The 14977-nt window shown below is 39.2% G+C and overlaps 1 protein-coding gene across 2 annotated transcripts; it reads right to left on the bottom strand.

Annotated features, from left to right (window-relative positions):
• Nucleotides 1-1984: 1984 nt before the first annotated feature.
• slc43a2b (solute carrier family 43 member 2b) lies at nt 1985-14909 on the bottom strand. 2 transcript variants are annotated; one of them, XM_042009335.1, is made up of 15 exons: nt 13099-13172; nt 12002-12298; nt 9407-9701; nt 9269-9324; nt 9115-9191; nt 6790-6882; nt 6173-6306; nt 5768-5964; nt 5493-5636; nt 5353-5370; nt 4656-4788; nt 4354-4486; nt 4022-4095; nt 3706-3829; nt 1985-3623 (listed from the first exon to the last, which is right to left on the bottom strand). In XM_042009335.1, exons 2-15 carry the CDS (start codon nt 12159-12161, stop codon nt 3462-3464), a joined length of 1800 nt encoding a protein of 599 aa, XP_041865269.1. In that variant the 5' UTR covers nt 12162-12298; nt 13099-13172; the 3' UTR covers nt 1985-3461. The 2 variants fall into 2 exon arrangements, with proteins under 2 accessions (XP_041865269.1, XP_041865270.1); XM_042009336.1 differs by lacking the exons at nt 5353-5370; nt 13099-13172 and adding an exon at nt 14886-14909.
• Nucleotides 14910-14977: the final 68 nt, after the last annotated feature.

The raw sequence follows: 14977 nt of genomic DNA, 5'->3' as shown, positions 1-14977 counted from the left end.
AAGGACACTTTAATAGGGGAGACTTGGGATTGAACCAGCAACCCTGCTATTGTAAAACAACCACACCTCCTGAACAACAGCTTTGCATTATTTAGCACATGGAAACAGCCTAGCAATGTGTTCATTGACATGTGTGAGTGGTTAAATGATTGGATTTGTCACAATGCCTGTTTAGAGTTTTATTATTGTTATTATTTTTATTGAAGCTATCACCACTGTATGATGATTTGAGTTGGCAAGAAAAGGAGTGACAGGCAGTTGTTTTCAGGACTGTAATTTTCCCCAAAATGACAACAACAAAGCAAAATGCTTGTAAAAGGACAAATCTGAACTCGAGCAACAAACTTACTGACTGATCCAAGAAGACTAAAACAAACTCAACCACAAAAACGACACAGAATATAACAGCTGATAAGAACGAGAGCTGTAGACCTGACTAAACAACAAAACAATGACTCACAACAGAAACAAAGACATTGCTGTTAATGTGTTAATGAAACTTAACATCACAATAAAAAAAAATCAAGTAGCTAGATAAAAAAACAACAATATGGAAAACAGTTAAAAGTAAAGGATACCAATCATCTCAGTAGTTTGTAGTTAGTAGTTAGTTACGCTGAGTTTTTGACACTATTTTCCTCTTCCAAGCTGTCCCTCGCAGTTTGCAATACATCTATGACCCATGTGTGCTTTGTAATGAGCAACATGTTCTTCCTACATTTAACGTCAACACAAAAATGAACTTCAAGGAAGAGAATACATGCTTTATCCTTGGACTCAGAATATCTTTTATTCAAACTTTTGATGTTTGGTTTTGACACTGTTTTGAGTGTGAATTAGCACCTTTAACGTAGGTATGGGTAATGATTTGCTACAAGTAGTACAAATTTAAGTATCATGCAGATCAGACTGATTCTTCTGGTTGGATGGACATGGGCCTTTTCCCCTGACAAAGCATCTCAGCTACCATGGATGTCAGCAGTACAGTGTGTAGTTTGTGTGTCTGTTTGTAGCATTATGCTAAAACTAAGCAGGCACATTTTTATGAATTGGGATGAGCTGCCTAAAATCCTGTGTTTGCTCTGGCAGACAACATACTTTCTGGTTAATGGTTTTCTTATTTTGAAATTTGTGACCAAACAGTTAAATGTGTTGGGAAGGGTCTGCCTGTGGCTTTAGAGTGAGTTCAAGAGACTGTTATTTTCATTAGCAGCAAAGCTCCGGCACATCCTTTCCTGATGTGAGTGATGTCTCATATCTCGTCTCAGGTAGTGAGAAGTGGTGAGGTGTCAAGTGATAACCATCTGCTAGAGCGTGGTATCAAGTGCCAGAGCAGAGCAGCGACAGGCCTGGAAAGACCTCCTATGTAGTGGTGTTAGGGTGCCAGAAACATCTGTCAGAAAAGCTATTATTAAAAATTCTTCCTCTCACTTCTGAGCAAAATTCCTGATTTGGAAATGTGGAGTTAGAAGACAGTGGTAAGCACTGAGGGTTTTTTCTGGATAGGTGTAGACCAGTGTTTCTCAATCCTGGTCTTTGGGGACCACCGCCCTGCTTGTTTTAGCGGTGTCCATCTTTAACACACCTGACTCAAATAAATGGCTCGTTAGCAGGCTTGCAAAGACCTTGACAAGCAGTTCAGTTAATCTGAATCAGGTGTACTGGAGTTGGAAATAACTAAAACATGCAGGGCAGTGGTTCCTGAGGACCAGGATTGAGAAACACTGGTGTAGACTTATTTGACATATGAAAATTGTGCAAAATATATCTACATTTCTGCTGGGTATATATATATATATCAAAATGCAGTAGAAGTAAGCCTATAAAGACTGAAATATACCCTGGTTTGTCCTTCTACATCTTTGTAATACTGGCCTCTGCTGGTTGGTGGCAGGAAAGCCTAAAAGCAATAAAACCTCACATTACAGATTTGTACACCAAGAAATGTAATTGAACAGAAACACAGAGAGCCTGGATAGCAGTGAAAAAAGCACAAAAAAAGAATTTATTAACTCCCACAAATTCGTCCACATTATACATGGATCTCTACATTATCCTCTGTGGTGGTAGAGGGAGATTTATGCAAACAAAAAAATTCATATTCAGACATCCAAGTAGGACAGCATAATTTAAATACACCAAGAAACTAATGACAGAAGTGTAAAAGAAAATAAATACAACTTGAAGGTAAAGGGGTTCTGTTTCCCAAGGGAAGCATTAAGAGAAAGTGCCAAAATGAGCCGAGTTTGTGTTGGGGAAAAAAAATGAGGAAAGTGCTGTATTTCTCTTTACAGTATGCAGACAGCCTGGATGAAATACTGACTCAAGCTAATACATCTGAATGACAACAGATTTATGGACACACTTGGACACACACTTTGGACACACCCTAACCCACTGGAAAGCTTTGAGTATACTGTTAATAGAGTTGTGATGCAAAAGGAAACTACTTTTGGGTAAAAATTCAGTGAACTAATGTGCTTTTTAAACACAAGGGTACATTCAAAAGGTGCCCCTGGTAAAGGTATAAAAAAACTAAAGCAGAAAATAAGATATATAGTCTAAACATACATGAACAAATTGCTTTTTTAACAAAACACAGCAGCTTTTTTTATATGTTTTGACAGAAATACTGACATTCTATCAATACTACAGTATATTCTACGCTACAGTAATAGTGTCATCAGATGTTAGCCATTCAAAGAATTAAAAAAAAAAAAGCAAAAATTCAACTCTAGAATCATGACTGTCTTTTCTACCTGTCTAAGAAACACAAGCAATATCGCATCTTTCACTCATTAATTCACTCCACATGTACCTGTCACCATCTGTTGGAGAAATTCAGATGATGGACTGCTAGGTAGCACCATGCTTCCATGATGGATCAGGATGATTTGCTCTCATTATATAAAATAAAGTCAAAATCCAGACTCACAAACAGCATCACCTGCTGATTACAGTGAGTTTGGTTTCTGAAGGTGTTGTTAAACAATCTTACTGCTGTCGCAGAAGGAATGTCCACCCTTTTCTGCTCACGTGGAGATGCTAGAGTAGTTTAAAACCTGGAAAAGCAGTTGGGCATGTCTGCAGCTCAAAAAAGATGAAACAAAGAGAGAGCTCTGAAGATCTGGGGGAGTACAGCCGGCTCATGCCTCTTTCCTTTCACAGTCTTTTCTCTCTCTTGTTCTACATTCTCGCTGCATAGTTTACTTTTCTCCTCACAAACTGTCCATTGGACTCATTTTTGTCACAGCTATCACATAGTTTTTCTTTTCTTTTTTGGATTTGGAAAACTGGTTGTCACAGTCTGTTAGTGTGTAATTGATGATGAAGTTTAACAATTACATGTTGAACCTTAACATGTTATTTTAGGACAAATTTCATGCTTATGTGCATGCATTATTAGCTTGCCCATGTTTCTCAGCATCTTCTTCTTTCTCTGTGTCTGTTTTTGTTTATTTCTAGACGAAAGCCTCTGGGATATCTGATCCGTTGATTTTGATATATATTTTAGCATCATCCACTTTCTGCTTTAGTTGTTTGTTGAGGGTCCGTCTGTAGCAGATTAGGTAAAGAGGCAGCAAGAAGCCCAGAAGACTGAGTCCAAGGAGTCCAATGTTGACCTGGGTGACAAAACCACAATTAGCGAAGTCTAAGTCTTTCATTTGTTTGTCTGTGTATTTATAAGTGTTTGTATATTCCTACCCAGAATGGATCTCCCCCCAAGGGTCCCATCATAGCTAAAAACAGGGGTTGCTGCAGCAGAGCGAACACAGCACTAACCAGAGACTGCATCCCCGTTAAGCTGCCAAACTGTGAGGATGGATACCTGAAAGGATGAATCAGAGTGCTTGAGATTCTCAGTTTGAAGCTACATTCACTTAGAAAAGACCAAAATCTTGATGGTATACAGTGAGGTTAAAAGGTTTGAACACCTATTGATTCAAAATGAATGTGAATGTGTATCTTAATGTTGACTGGAACTGTATGTGTGTTAGATTAGAGCAGCACCGATACTTACACAGCAGCATAAAGGCCACCAACCGCAGAGTGAATGAATCCTCTCACCACAGTGTGTAAGACAAATGACGCAATCTGAGGAAATGTGACATCAGTATTTATTATTTAGTTTATAATGACCTTAAATTAAACTTCAGTCACGCTAGTTATTTGTGATCTTTCTGCTAAGCTAACCTAAACATAGCAGCGATTTTAACTAGGTGTGAACTTTACACTGACTGGAGTGTGTTTAACTGCTCTGCTCTTAGGCATGCACCATGTAAAATGCTGGTATGGAAATAAATAAGAAATCTCCATGTTTCAGATACCATCAGCTTCAGGTAGGTTTCTCACCTGCAATGGGAGATTGGGCACTAAGCAGGTGATACCAAATCCCACCAAAAGAATGTTTGTAAGGACGAATGCTCGCAGGGCATTGGTCACCTTCTGGGTCTTCTTGTCTCTGCGCTTTTTCTTTGTTTCACCCCTAGTAGTTAAATAAGAAAAGAGGGAAGAAATACAAAATTATCATGCACTGATGTCATAACTGCTTTTTACAACCCAAATAAATGTATTCTTGATATTTATTAAAACTATTGTGTATAAATGGAGCCTGCAAATACAGATGAGCAAGAGACTACTCAGACTTGACTTACTTGCTAAGGGGTTCTTTGTCATCTTCCCCATCACTGCATTCCTTGAGTTTCCAGTCCATGATCTGACCAATCACAGGAGTGGTCATCAGGCAAAGCAGTTGCAGCACACCAAAGATGGAAGAGTACAGACTCACTAAGGATCAGAGGACAGAAAAGTTGATCAAAGGGAATACAACAAAGCAGAAATTTTGAGAAAGAGCTAGAAAAGTTTATGAAAACGTCAAAAGATAACAGAAAATGGACATGAAGTCTCTTTACCTGGTTAATACAAGGGTACAGTTAATAATTAGTCCAAGACATTAGGACCACATTGAGAGCAACAACAGGTTGTTCAAAAGTCAATAAATGCCTTTATGAGGCAGAGTTATGGCTCAGGAGGCAATGATACATGAAAAGTGCATCATGTGAAATGGTGCATACGATGTGTGTTCTTTGCCGATGCTGAGGGGGAAAGTTAGTTAATGAGTACAACTAATGGAACCCAGTGGTTTTACATTAAAGCTGAATGACAGATGAAGGACTGTGGACAAAAGCAAAGTCAACTAGCTGTGGAAAAAAGGACAAGAAAGTGGATCTAGAACTAAGGAATTGAGGTGATAAACCTAAATTAAAGCTCTATGTTGAATTCTAAAGCTGGACATTTAATAGCCTGATGTTACAATTATCTACAAATAGAGCTGGAAGGTTTTCATCTTACCGACTTCCATCTTTTCCACTGCAAATTCAATTATATCAAGTAAGTCCAGTTTTTAATTAATCATTTATAGTTACTGAGCAGAAAACAAGGTTTTCACATTTATCTGGACACATCTTTGGAGTATATAAAGGCTAGCCAACCTGTGTTGAGGTCTCCATCAGTGAGTGACTCCAGAACGCTGTTCAAGGCTCCCATGTAGAACAAGAGACGAAGCTGAGTGATAGACATGGTCAGCGCGCTGAGCATAAAAATTGGGCTCGAGATGCTTTTCAGGAATGATTCCGCTGCAGAAGAGGAACAGGAAAGAAGCAGCTTTAATTTACAGGCAATGGAATTAGAAGCACCACAAGCAACTTTTATTGAAATCCCAGTGACATATTTGCAGCAGGATGTCGGTGCCTTGCTGCATTCTTACATTCTTCCTTTGGCTTGCAGTCCATTTCCAGGTCCATGGTGGAGAGGCAGAGATTGCGTCCGTCTTTACCAACCAGCTCCTTCTGCTTCACGTTGCTGCTCACGCTCAGGCGGCGGCCCACTGTGGTCACCTGTTGGTAGAACTGCTTCCCTGTGATTTTATGGTCAAAGCCAAGCCAGCTGAACTTGATCTTAACACTGTGGAGGCACAGGAGAAGAGGGGGACAAAATGAAGATAGGTGATGCTAAAGAACTGAATATTATAATCTGAAAATAGCATCATATTAATATAATAATGAAATTACCTCTGCTTATATAGTACAGATAGTTGCATCTCTTTAACTGTGAGTTTTGTGAATGCATTTTGATGTATTTGTGCGCCAGTGTCTCTGTCTGTGCTACTCACGTGTAGTCCATGTCCTCTGGCCCAGGGAATGGTTCCAGTGGCCAGTTGAAAAAGCAGTTCAAAAAAACCAGTCCAGCACAGGCAGCCCACACCACCAGGATGGTGATGAAAGGTATGCCCAAGTCGTAGATGACCTGTGTGCAAAATGTGACCAAAAAACTAAATAAATAAATGAACAAAATACAATTAAGTTAATGTGAAATCTTTTTGAAGTTTTTAAACTTTATACCAATCTGTCTCTGAATATAAGCAGTATAAAAAATTCACTAAATAAATAAAGTCAGGTTTTGTGGTCAGATAATTTAACTGAAGTACTTTTTTTACTTTTCATTTTGTGCTACTTATACCCCCGACCATATCAACATTGTACTTCTGTACATTTGTCTAAAAAATTAATTGTTGCTTGTCAAATTATAAATTTCATTTTGAGGATATGTGATCCTTAAAAAACAGTAAAACTGCACGACCACAAAGATCCTGAATATAGTGAATAATTAGCTGTAGATTAAATAACACGACTGCATAAATAGTCATTAAGTAAGCCACCTCTACTCACAACAAACAGCAAAAATTCCAGATTTAATTAACCTGAAGGGGATTCGGTGTTTCTTTTTTACCTTGACACCAGGGAAGGTGACAGCAGAGGAAGCATAGGAACCGATCATCAAGGCAATGAAAGTTGAACGGAGGTTTCCAAACATGTTAGGGAGCTAAAAAGAGAAAGAAGGGACAAGAAATACACTTTTTAAGCTTGCAGATTTTCAAGTTCTTATTGAGTACTCATCTTTATTGGACTCTCAAAATAGCTTTTGGTTCAAAGCTGCTAATGAAATGAGTTTTTTTCTGTTGAAAATATACGTATAAAGGTTAAACCATCCTTTGTCAACATCAAGTTAAACTCAGCTGTACTTAATAAGAGGAGGGGGTCTGACTGGGGACATTATAAAGATGATGCCTACTGACACCGGGGTCAGAGTGCACAGTGGGAACAAAATAACAAGCAGACATGACTGTGCATCAAAGAAAATAAAAAGACAACAAAGTGGCATGGAACCAGTAAAGCTAACATGAAATCATCACATACAGCACACAGCTGTCCAACACACGACACTGCTGACAGATAGTCCACAGCTGAAACAGTAAGAGGGGTGAATAAGGTGAGGTGATATTTAAGGACAACGGAAGTGCACTGAACATGCAAGATCGAGAGTTCATTCTGTCTGTTTGTTTATAGCCTTTTCTCCAATTTGAGGAAAAAGAGGAGACAGTGGGCGGCAAAACACCAGCTACAGAAAAGCATTCACAAGCTGTTCCGTTTTCAAGAGACTGAACAACAACAAGCTCATTTGATTATGTAAGAATGGGAAAACAAGCTAAGTATGTGTTTGTGTATTTAAAATAGAAAAGGAATTAACAACCACTCGTTTACTGTATTTTCCAGCCCTATGATCACATTCTGGAGTATTACTCAAACTACTGCAGTACAATTTTGAACATAACAGTTGTTACAGGAGCTGCAGGATGAAGCTGATGAGGAGCAGTGGCCTGAAAAGGGACTTTGGCAGGTAGCTGGTTGTGGCTGCTGAAGGCAGCTGAGTTGCCCAACAGCCATCAGCTGAATATGAGCGCCTGAAGGTCCAAGTAGAAGTCATGATCAAGGAATCAAGGAGTGGACTTGTGTCTAATGATTAACTAAACACTAAGGTTTTCTCGCTCTGTGTATCAGGTTGTTAAGGAGATGAAGCGAAGCAGAGGAGACGAATAAAACATGGGTTTGTGCACAGACTGTGAAGGCTCCAGTGGACTGAAACTTACAGAAAAGGAGTTGACGTTAACGCTCAGGGCTGCAGCTAATGAGACATTTAGGGGATGCAACAAGTAGCACATTAGAAATGAAAGATGTTGTCTGTGGTTGTACAGAAATAGTGTTTTACAGAAAGATTTACAGGAGCAGTGCCCCTCTCTAGTGAACAGCATCACCATGGTAGAGCTCTGGACTCCTGAGAGGGTCACCGTAGGCTGAACTGATGGCAAGGGGAGGAAGCAAGAGGATGAAGAATAAAAGAGAAAGAATGCAAATAAATGGTAAGGCACTGGCCTTTTGAACCCTGGACGTAATAAAGGGCATCTGTTGTTTTTCTCTATGTTTGTATCTGAGGCTCAGCTCAAGGTATTTGCGTATGAAAAAACATTTAGGTTGTCAAGCCCTTTATTGGTGCCAAAGCAAATTTTGAAATCTGATCAACTTTAAGAAACTTTAAGTAAAGCAGTATCAGCAATGACTAAATCAGAACATGTCATAGGATCTTGAGAGATCCAATATCATTATTGCTCACTATAAACTTTGCTCTGAAAGAGTGATTACACACCTTTCATTATAGTAAGTTGCAGTCCATTTTTCAAAAGGGGCTTTAATCCAAATTCACCTTGATGTCGTCTAAGTCTACTGATTCATCATTTCAGAAACTAGTTCAGACAAGTTTGCAAAAAATAATATCTGTATATTGATCGAGTGAACTAAGATAAAAATGCAGACGTGACAAACAGGATAACTACTCCTACTATACAACAAATCAAGCATTAACCCAGTGTGAGTGTTTGCTATTGGGTCCATTCTGAAATACAATAACTGATTAAATAAGAAGTGTCAATGAACCCTTATGTGTTCTGTGTCTCAGTCTAATCAATCTTCTCATGGTGAGTCTGGTTGTCTATAGGAACGTAGAGTTCAGGAGCAGTGTTAATGTCCAAAAAAAAAAAAACATGTGGAATGCCAGAAAAATGGAGGAAGACTGTGAGCAAGCAGGGAGCTATTACAACAGAACAGGAAGAGTGAGGCAACGTGCTTTGAACATAGAGAATATACATACATCTGGACAAACATCAGGCGGCAGGCTCTGCAACAGGAGGACTGAAAAGTGCACAATGGTGCACACACTTACTGTGAGGGAGGTGAAGGTCATGCACATGCCTCCAAAGCCATTAAAAGTAAGGGCAATGAAGATGAGAACGGAGAGGTCTGCAGAAATGACAAATGTTAATACATGCTTGGCTTCAAGGTAATGAAAATGGACTGTATGGATTATCTGGACCTACCATTTGGTTTGTAGGCTCCATAAGCAATGAGTAGGCAGGAAAAGCCAAAGCATGTGCTGAAAAGAGATAACAGTGTCATATAAAACCATTGACATGTTCTTATACAGATACAACATCATCTTTCTTCTTTTTGCTCACCTGCCCAGCAGTCGAAGCTTGCGAGGCCCATATTTGTCCATGACGATACCCAGTGGCAGTGTAATGGCTGAGAGCAGGAATGATCCCACGGTGAAAGCCAGATTCAGCATCTCATCCTGTTCTTTACAGATCAGCCAGCCATTCATCCTCAGAGGCCCATCTGCATGAACTAGTGGCTTCATCTCCACCCCATCTCCCAAACCCACCACTTCCCCCTCAGTTTCATAGTAGTCAACATACTCCTCAGATGATGGCGTGGGCAAAGGTTTGGACAGATTGTAGCTGGAACTGTTACCTGATGAACAAAAGTTGAAGAAATGAAGTCAGATCACTTTTTACAGGATAAAGCAGGCATGCAAATGGATTGCCTACAGAGACTACATAAGAGTATAATGGTCCACAAAACATCATCCATATTATAAAAGCAAACTGGCAATGGATAACCATATTTGATGATCATTTACAATCTAGATCAGTTATGCTGGGAGATGTGGGCTCTTGTCAGATTAAGTGTGATGTTTGCACAAAGATGGTGACACATCAAAATATTGTAGCCATATGAATACTTGCAGACAGTGTGTCGTAAAACTTAAGCAAAACATGTAAAATTAAAAATATGTCAGTAAAAAATGTGCAGACAACACCGGAAACTAAGCAGGGACACTCAGAAGATTAAAATGTGAGATGCTATTTGGGTCATTGATACTTTGGAATGTCCAGGATAAAAAGTGATAAGCTCGCACAGGCAATTAGCTTTATCGGAACCTGCAAGGAGATCATGTGAGGAGATCAGGTACAAAAGTCCAAAAGGAGTCGAAGAGACAAGCATGTTTTCTGGATGACACTCCCTCTATATGTGATTGTACCCCCACAGTGGAAGTTACTGTATGGCACTGCCGTGTGAAACACCATGACACAGTTCATAATAAAGTACCAAGTTTACTTCAGAAAAGCAGATCAGATACTCTGTTAGCACTCTGAGAATGTGCACATAGTACTTATGGCATGTGTAACAGTCGAATTTGATCTGACCTCAGGGTTCCAAATTTTTAATTTGTAAATTTAAACTGGTTTAAATTTACAGAAACACTAGTTCATGTAAAAGAACTAGTGTTTCTGAAAATAATCTTTTCACCTATGTGCAATTTATTATGGGAACTCAGGCCAGACCATATAGTTCCGTCCCATGATTTGACTCATGGTCACTCAATTAACCATGTGAAATAAAGCTTTCGTTTCCTTCAGAAATCTGCTGCTTATGCAGAAAAACCAGCATGTGCTGAACTGCTATCTTTCAGTCTAATATCTCGTTACTGTTACACCCACAGGTGTTCTCAATCCTGTTGCTCATCACTTCACTATCAGTCTTCTCCCCCTCCCTGACCTTTTTCAGTGTACTTTAAACTTCCATGTTACCAGTAATAAAATTATGAGGATCTCTTTGTTCCTCACTCACATGTCACATGCCTGAAAAGAGCTGAGCTGGTGTTCTTTTTCTCCTATATCATCAGAGCCAGATGATGACTGTGGCATTTCGAGAAATTATCTGCAGTCTGGGATGCTCAGCTGTTGAGTAACACACGTCACCCTGCAGAGGTTGGTCATTGCGTGTGAATGTGACTGGATTGAAGTAAGTTTAAAATAACAAAATTCAGCAGTTTCTATTATATAATTATGCAATTCAAGAAGTTTAGAAATGTAAATCCACCCAACCACGTGTTGGAGTTTGTACAAAGTTCCCTGGGAGATAGGGTGGCTACTTGTGAGACAGAAAAATAGAATCTAGCCAATAGTCTGGAGTCTAAAGGATTTCAATGACACTGTCACCTCATGTCCAAAGAATACATCTGCCCGGATTCCTCCCCCACAGTTTCTTTTGCTTACTTACGTCTAAAAGACCTGATAGAGGCCAATCAGACTGTGTGCATCAATGCCAACTTTGTACTTAAAAACACAAAGAAGCTGACATACCTTTCAAAAGGGACAATGAGATGGAGAAAAAGCTTTAAAGATGGGCTTGGGGAAAAAGCAAAAGGACTGTGGACGCAGTCCATTAGTCACTGGTTTATCAACTTCCTCTGAATAAGTCCACTGCCCTGTCTTACAGCTACTGCAAATTAACATACTTTAGGTACTGTAGGATGTGAGCCTTTCATTCTTTAATTTGGACCACTTTCCCTACTTGCAGCCCTGCTTTCTCTTTAAATTAGCTGATCAGGTTTAATCTCTAGAGTACCTGCAGTCTACCCGAGTAAACATCTTTTCTTCCTCAAGAATGGAGGAGGCAGGAAGGCAGGAGTGTAGCTTTACACCCCTCGAATAAAAACCTACTCCATCCTTTGCTCTAATTCAAGATTATAGTTTTTCCACAGTTGAGACACGTCCTTTATTTGTTCTTGTAAATGTAAATTGTAATGCAATTTTCTGGTAAAATGTAGGACACAAAATCAGCAAACCTTGGACTAACTTTATGAAAGCAGAACTTAAGACTACTTGTCTATGATAGTTTTTGATAAAATACATAAATTAATATTTTTTAATTATGCTTTTTGTCCAGAGTTCTTTTCTGACAGAAATTTAAGAGTTTTGACTCACCCTCCTCATTGCAGAGGTAAGAGTAGAAGCCCTCTGACTTGAGCATGATGAGGAGTGATCCCCATCCCAGCAGCACAGCGGAGAACAGCAGATTCTCAATGATAGCAGTCACTGCCATCCACCAGCGCCTGGCAAAGGCTGTGGCCAAGGTAGGAGCCATGATTTGATTGAAGAACGTTGCAGACAGGGAGAAACAAAGGACTAGAAAAATGGAGAACAGGAGCAAAAAAGGAAAGAGCGAGTTGGAAGAGCAAAGAAAGCCTCCCCTACTGACGCTCCAGATGAAGGATCACTTATCTGTGAAGAGAGAAGTGTGAGAGGGAGGGGGGTTTTATTGTTAGCTGATCACACAAGTCAGTGAGTGATGGGAAGATTTGGCTTTTTTAATAAGATTAGAAGATAAATAACTTAACTTTGAACCTAACTGGAGATAACTGCTTGTACTGTGTCAAATACGGAGTAAATGAGCTAATGTGTGTAAATACATGCTGCTGTTGCATTACTTTGGCATTTATTGATGTGATGTTCTAAAGAATAAATCTACTATATTCATACGGGGGGGGGGGGGGGGGGGGGGGGGGTATTTAAAGAAACAAATCTTGTATGTTTAGCAGTAAGAACAGCTGAATCATATACAGTGGCTACGTGGAGATTCTGCTTTTAAGCAAACCAGTCCAAACTGGTCTCAGAGAAACTGGGACTCCCTCCGCTCACTCAATACATGCCCCCCTCTGTTTCTCCTATGCAACCCTCTAAATGTCCTCTCATGTCCATCCAACCGCAACTTTTCCCTGCAATTACTGTGATGCATCCTAACACAAATGAGCTGCCAAACCTAACAAACAAATCAGCTCACTCAGCCAGCTTTTCTCTTTTATTCACTCTCACACACACATATGCACAACAATGTCCAAGCACTGACACACTATCGGTTCAGTCAGTAGAATGAAACCAGCTGCATATTACAATTATAAAAAAGCCTATTTCATGGCTCTAATTAGAATTTAAACTGTCTTTGAACATCACTTGTTAATTTTTCTTTCTTTTAAAGCATATTACAGTTGCATAAAAAGGCAAACAAATGTTAAGTTTCTTACCTCTAGGCTGCAAGCAGCACTCCTTAAATGACCAGTACTCTGATGTCTCTTATTTGGTTTTAAGTGACCAAGTTATCTGTGAAAATCCACATTTATATAGCTACTCAGGCGGTCCACACAGGGCGCCCCTATTGACTTTGGCTGCGCACTCTGGTCGTCCTTCAGTTTGTGCAGAGGCTTATCTAAAAGATAGTTAATAATCTCAGGTCTGTAGACTATATTCTAAGAAACTACGCCTTTAAATAGCAATATTGAGCTCTCATTAATGGATGGTGATGAGGAGATGGAAAAACATCTGCACTTACAACAACTTACAAGTTTGATTTTATCAGTCGCGCAAACGGAAATGTGAAAGCGCGGTGGTGGAAAATGATTAATCAAGTTTGAACACAGTGTGTCTGAGAACACAGATAGAACCTCTGTAGGTATCAGCGGGTTCTGAATCAATTGCAAGTATTGACAGAGCAGGAGACCAAAACTGGAGCGGGACGCATTATCAGCGGCTGTTTACAGTTGTTTACCAGGTTGTGTTTTACCGGATTTTTCCTATTAAAGACACCAAATTTGTGCGCTGAAGGAAGCAGTTGGGTTTCAAGTCTCTGTCAGGCAGAGACGATCGAGCTAAGCAACCAGAAATAGTCGAATTTATTCTCATTTACATGACAAGTTATTATAATTTTTTCTCAGTTGTTTTTCAACCTGTTACACAAGCTCAGTCCTGAATGCTGTACACCAGCTTAACATGATCAATGGGTGCAGCGAGTGCCTGTTGATTGCTCTTTTCGACTTGAGGCGCACAGCAAAAACAAATCAACAAGAACCCAAAATGTGGTTAGTGTCTATTACTGCTTAAAGTTTTCCGATCTTTTTGTCTAACTTTGGGTATTGGACTTTAATCTGTATTAGGTAGTTAGAAGAATATCAAACTCATAATTGAAACTTGTTTTCCAGTTTGTATCAACTTTTGTCGTAACTTGCTCTGGACTCTGGTTCAGCTCGGATCAATATGCAAATCAATCCCTGAGTGAGCAACAGTGACCATAAATACGTAAACACTGATATGTTAATTCCTGCTATTACTGTGGTCAAATTCTCAGATTAAAGCTGAAAAAAGTTCCTCTCTATCACATCTTTGATTTGTGCTTCTGAAAAAATGTTCATGTTGAGGGAAATCTGACCTGGGTGCTTCCGTCCTCATTTAACAGCTATTTACAGAGTCAATACGCACACACATACATCTAATGTAATTAATCAGCCATGCATTGTTTTATTCTTCCTACATTATCACATAGTTTAATGACCTGGTCAGCTTGTTTTATCTGAATAAAGCTATCTCACGTACAAATCCAATCTAGTTTTCTGAAGTTATTTATTTTAAATCCTCCATTTCCACTTCACAACTAAAAAGGAAGCCTTCTTCCTCATAATTTCTGACTTCTTTAGTTAGGAAAAAAAGTCGATCAAATCCTTACTTACTGAATAGTTATTTGCAAGAACTTTTACATTTGTTAGCATCTGAGATGCTTCCTCAGTTTATTAACAGATAAGCTGACATTGGTTGGTTATTTGTGAGTTATTTAAGGAAAAATAAACAATAGATTAAAAAATATTTCAAATTGAGCACAAACTCAGCCAACTACTAACAGTAAAACCTCGCATTAGTGAGTAATAATAATTTAATGTGTCTGTAATGTAATCATCTTTCTGTAGTAGTTATCTTTATTATTTGATAAGATCAACGTAAAACATATATCTACAGTTTAAATGCAAGACTTTACTATACTGACCTGCTCTTTGTGGCAGCTTGTTTCAGATGACGTTATCGCCACCATGTGGTGGTGGGGTGATGCTAGCACAGTGAGGAAAAAACACTTTACAG

Source organism: Melanotaenia boesemani, chromosome 15, assembly GCF_017639745.1.
Source record: "Melanotaenia boesemani isolate fMelBoe1 chromosome 15, fMelBoe1.pri, whole genome shotgun sequence".
Lineage (NCBI taxonomy): Eukaryota > Metazoa > Chordata > Actinopteri > Atheriniformes > Melanotaeniidae > Melanotaenia > Melanotaenia boesemani.
The sequence above is the reverse complement of the archived record's forward strand: the minus strand, read 5'-3'. Positions and strand labels throughout refer to the sequence as shown.

Coding starts and splice junctions, on each gene's coding strand:
- slc43a2b (XM_042009335.1), bottom strand. CDS start 12,161: ATGGCTCCTACCTTGGCCACAGCCTTTGCCAGGCGCTGGTGGATGGCA. Junction 3,830..4,021: donor GGTGGCCTTTATGCTGCTGT/GTAAGTATCGGT, acceptor TCATCCTTTCAG/GTATCCATCCTCACAGTTTG. Junction 3,624..3,705: donor TGGGGGGAGATCCATTCTGG/GTAGGAATATAC, acceptor TTTGTCACCCAG/GTCAACATTGGACTCCTTGG.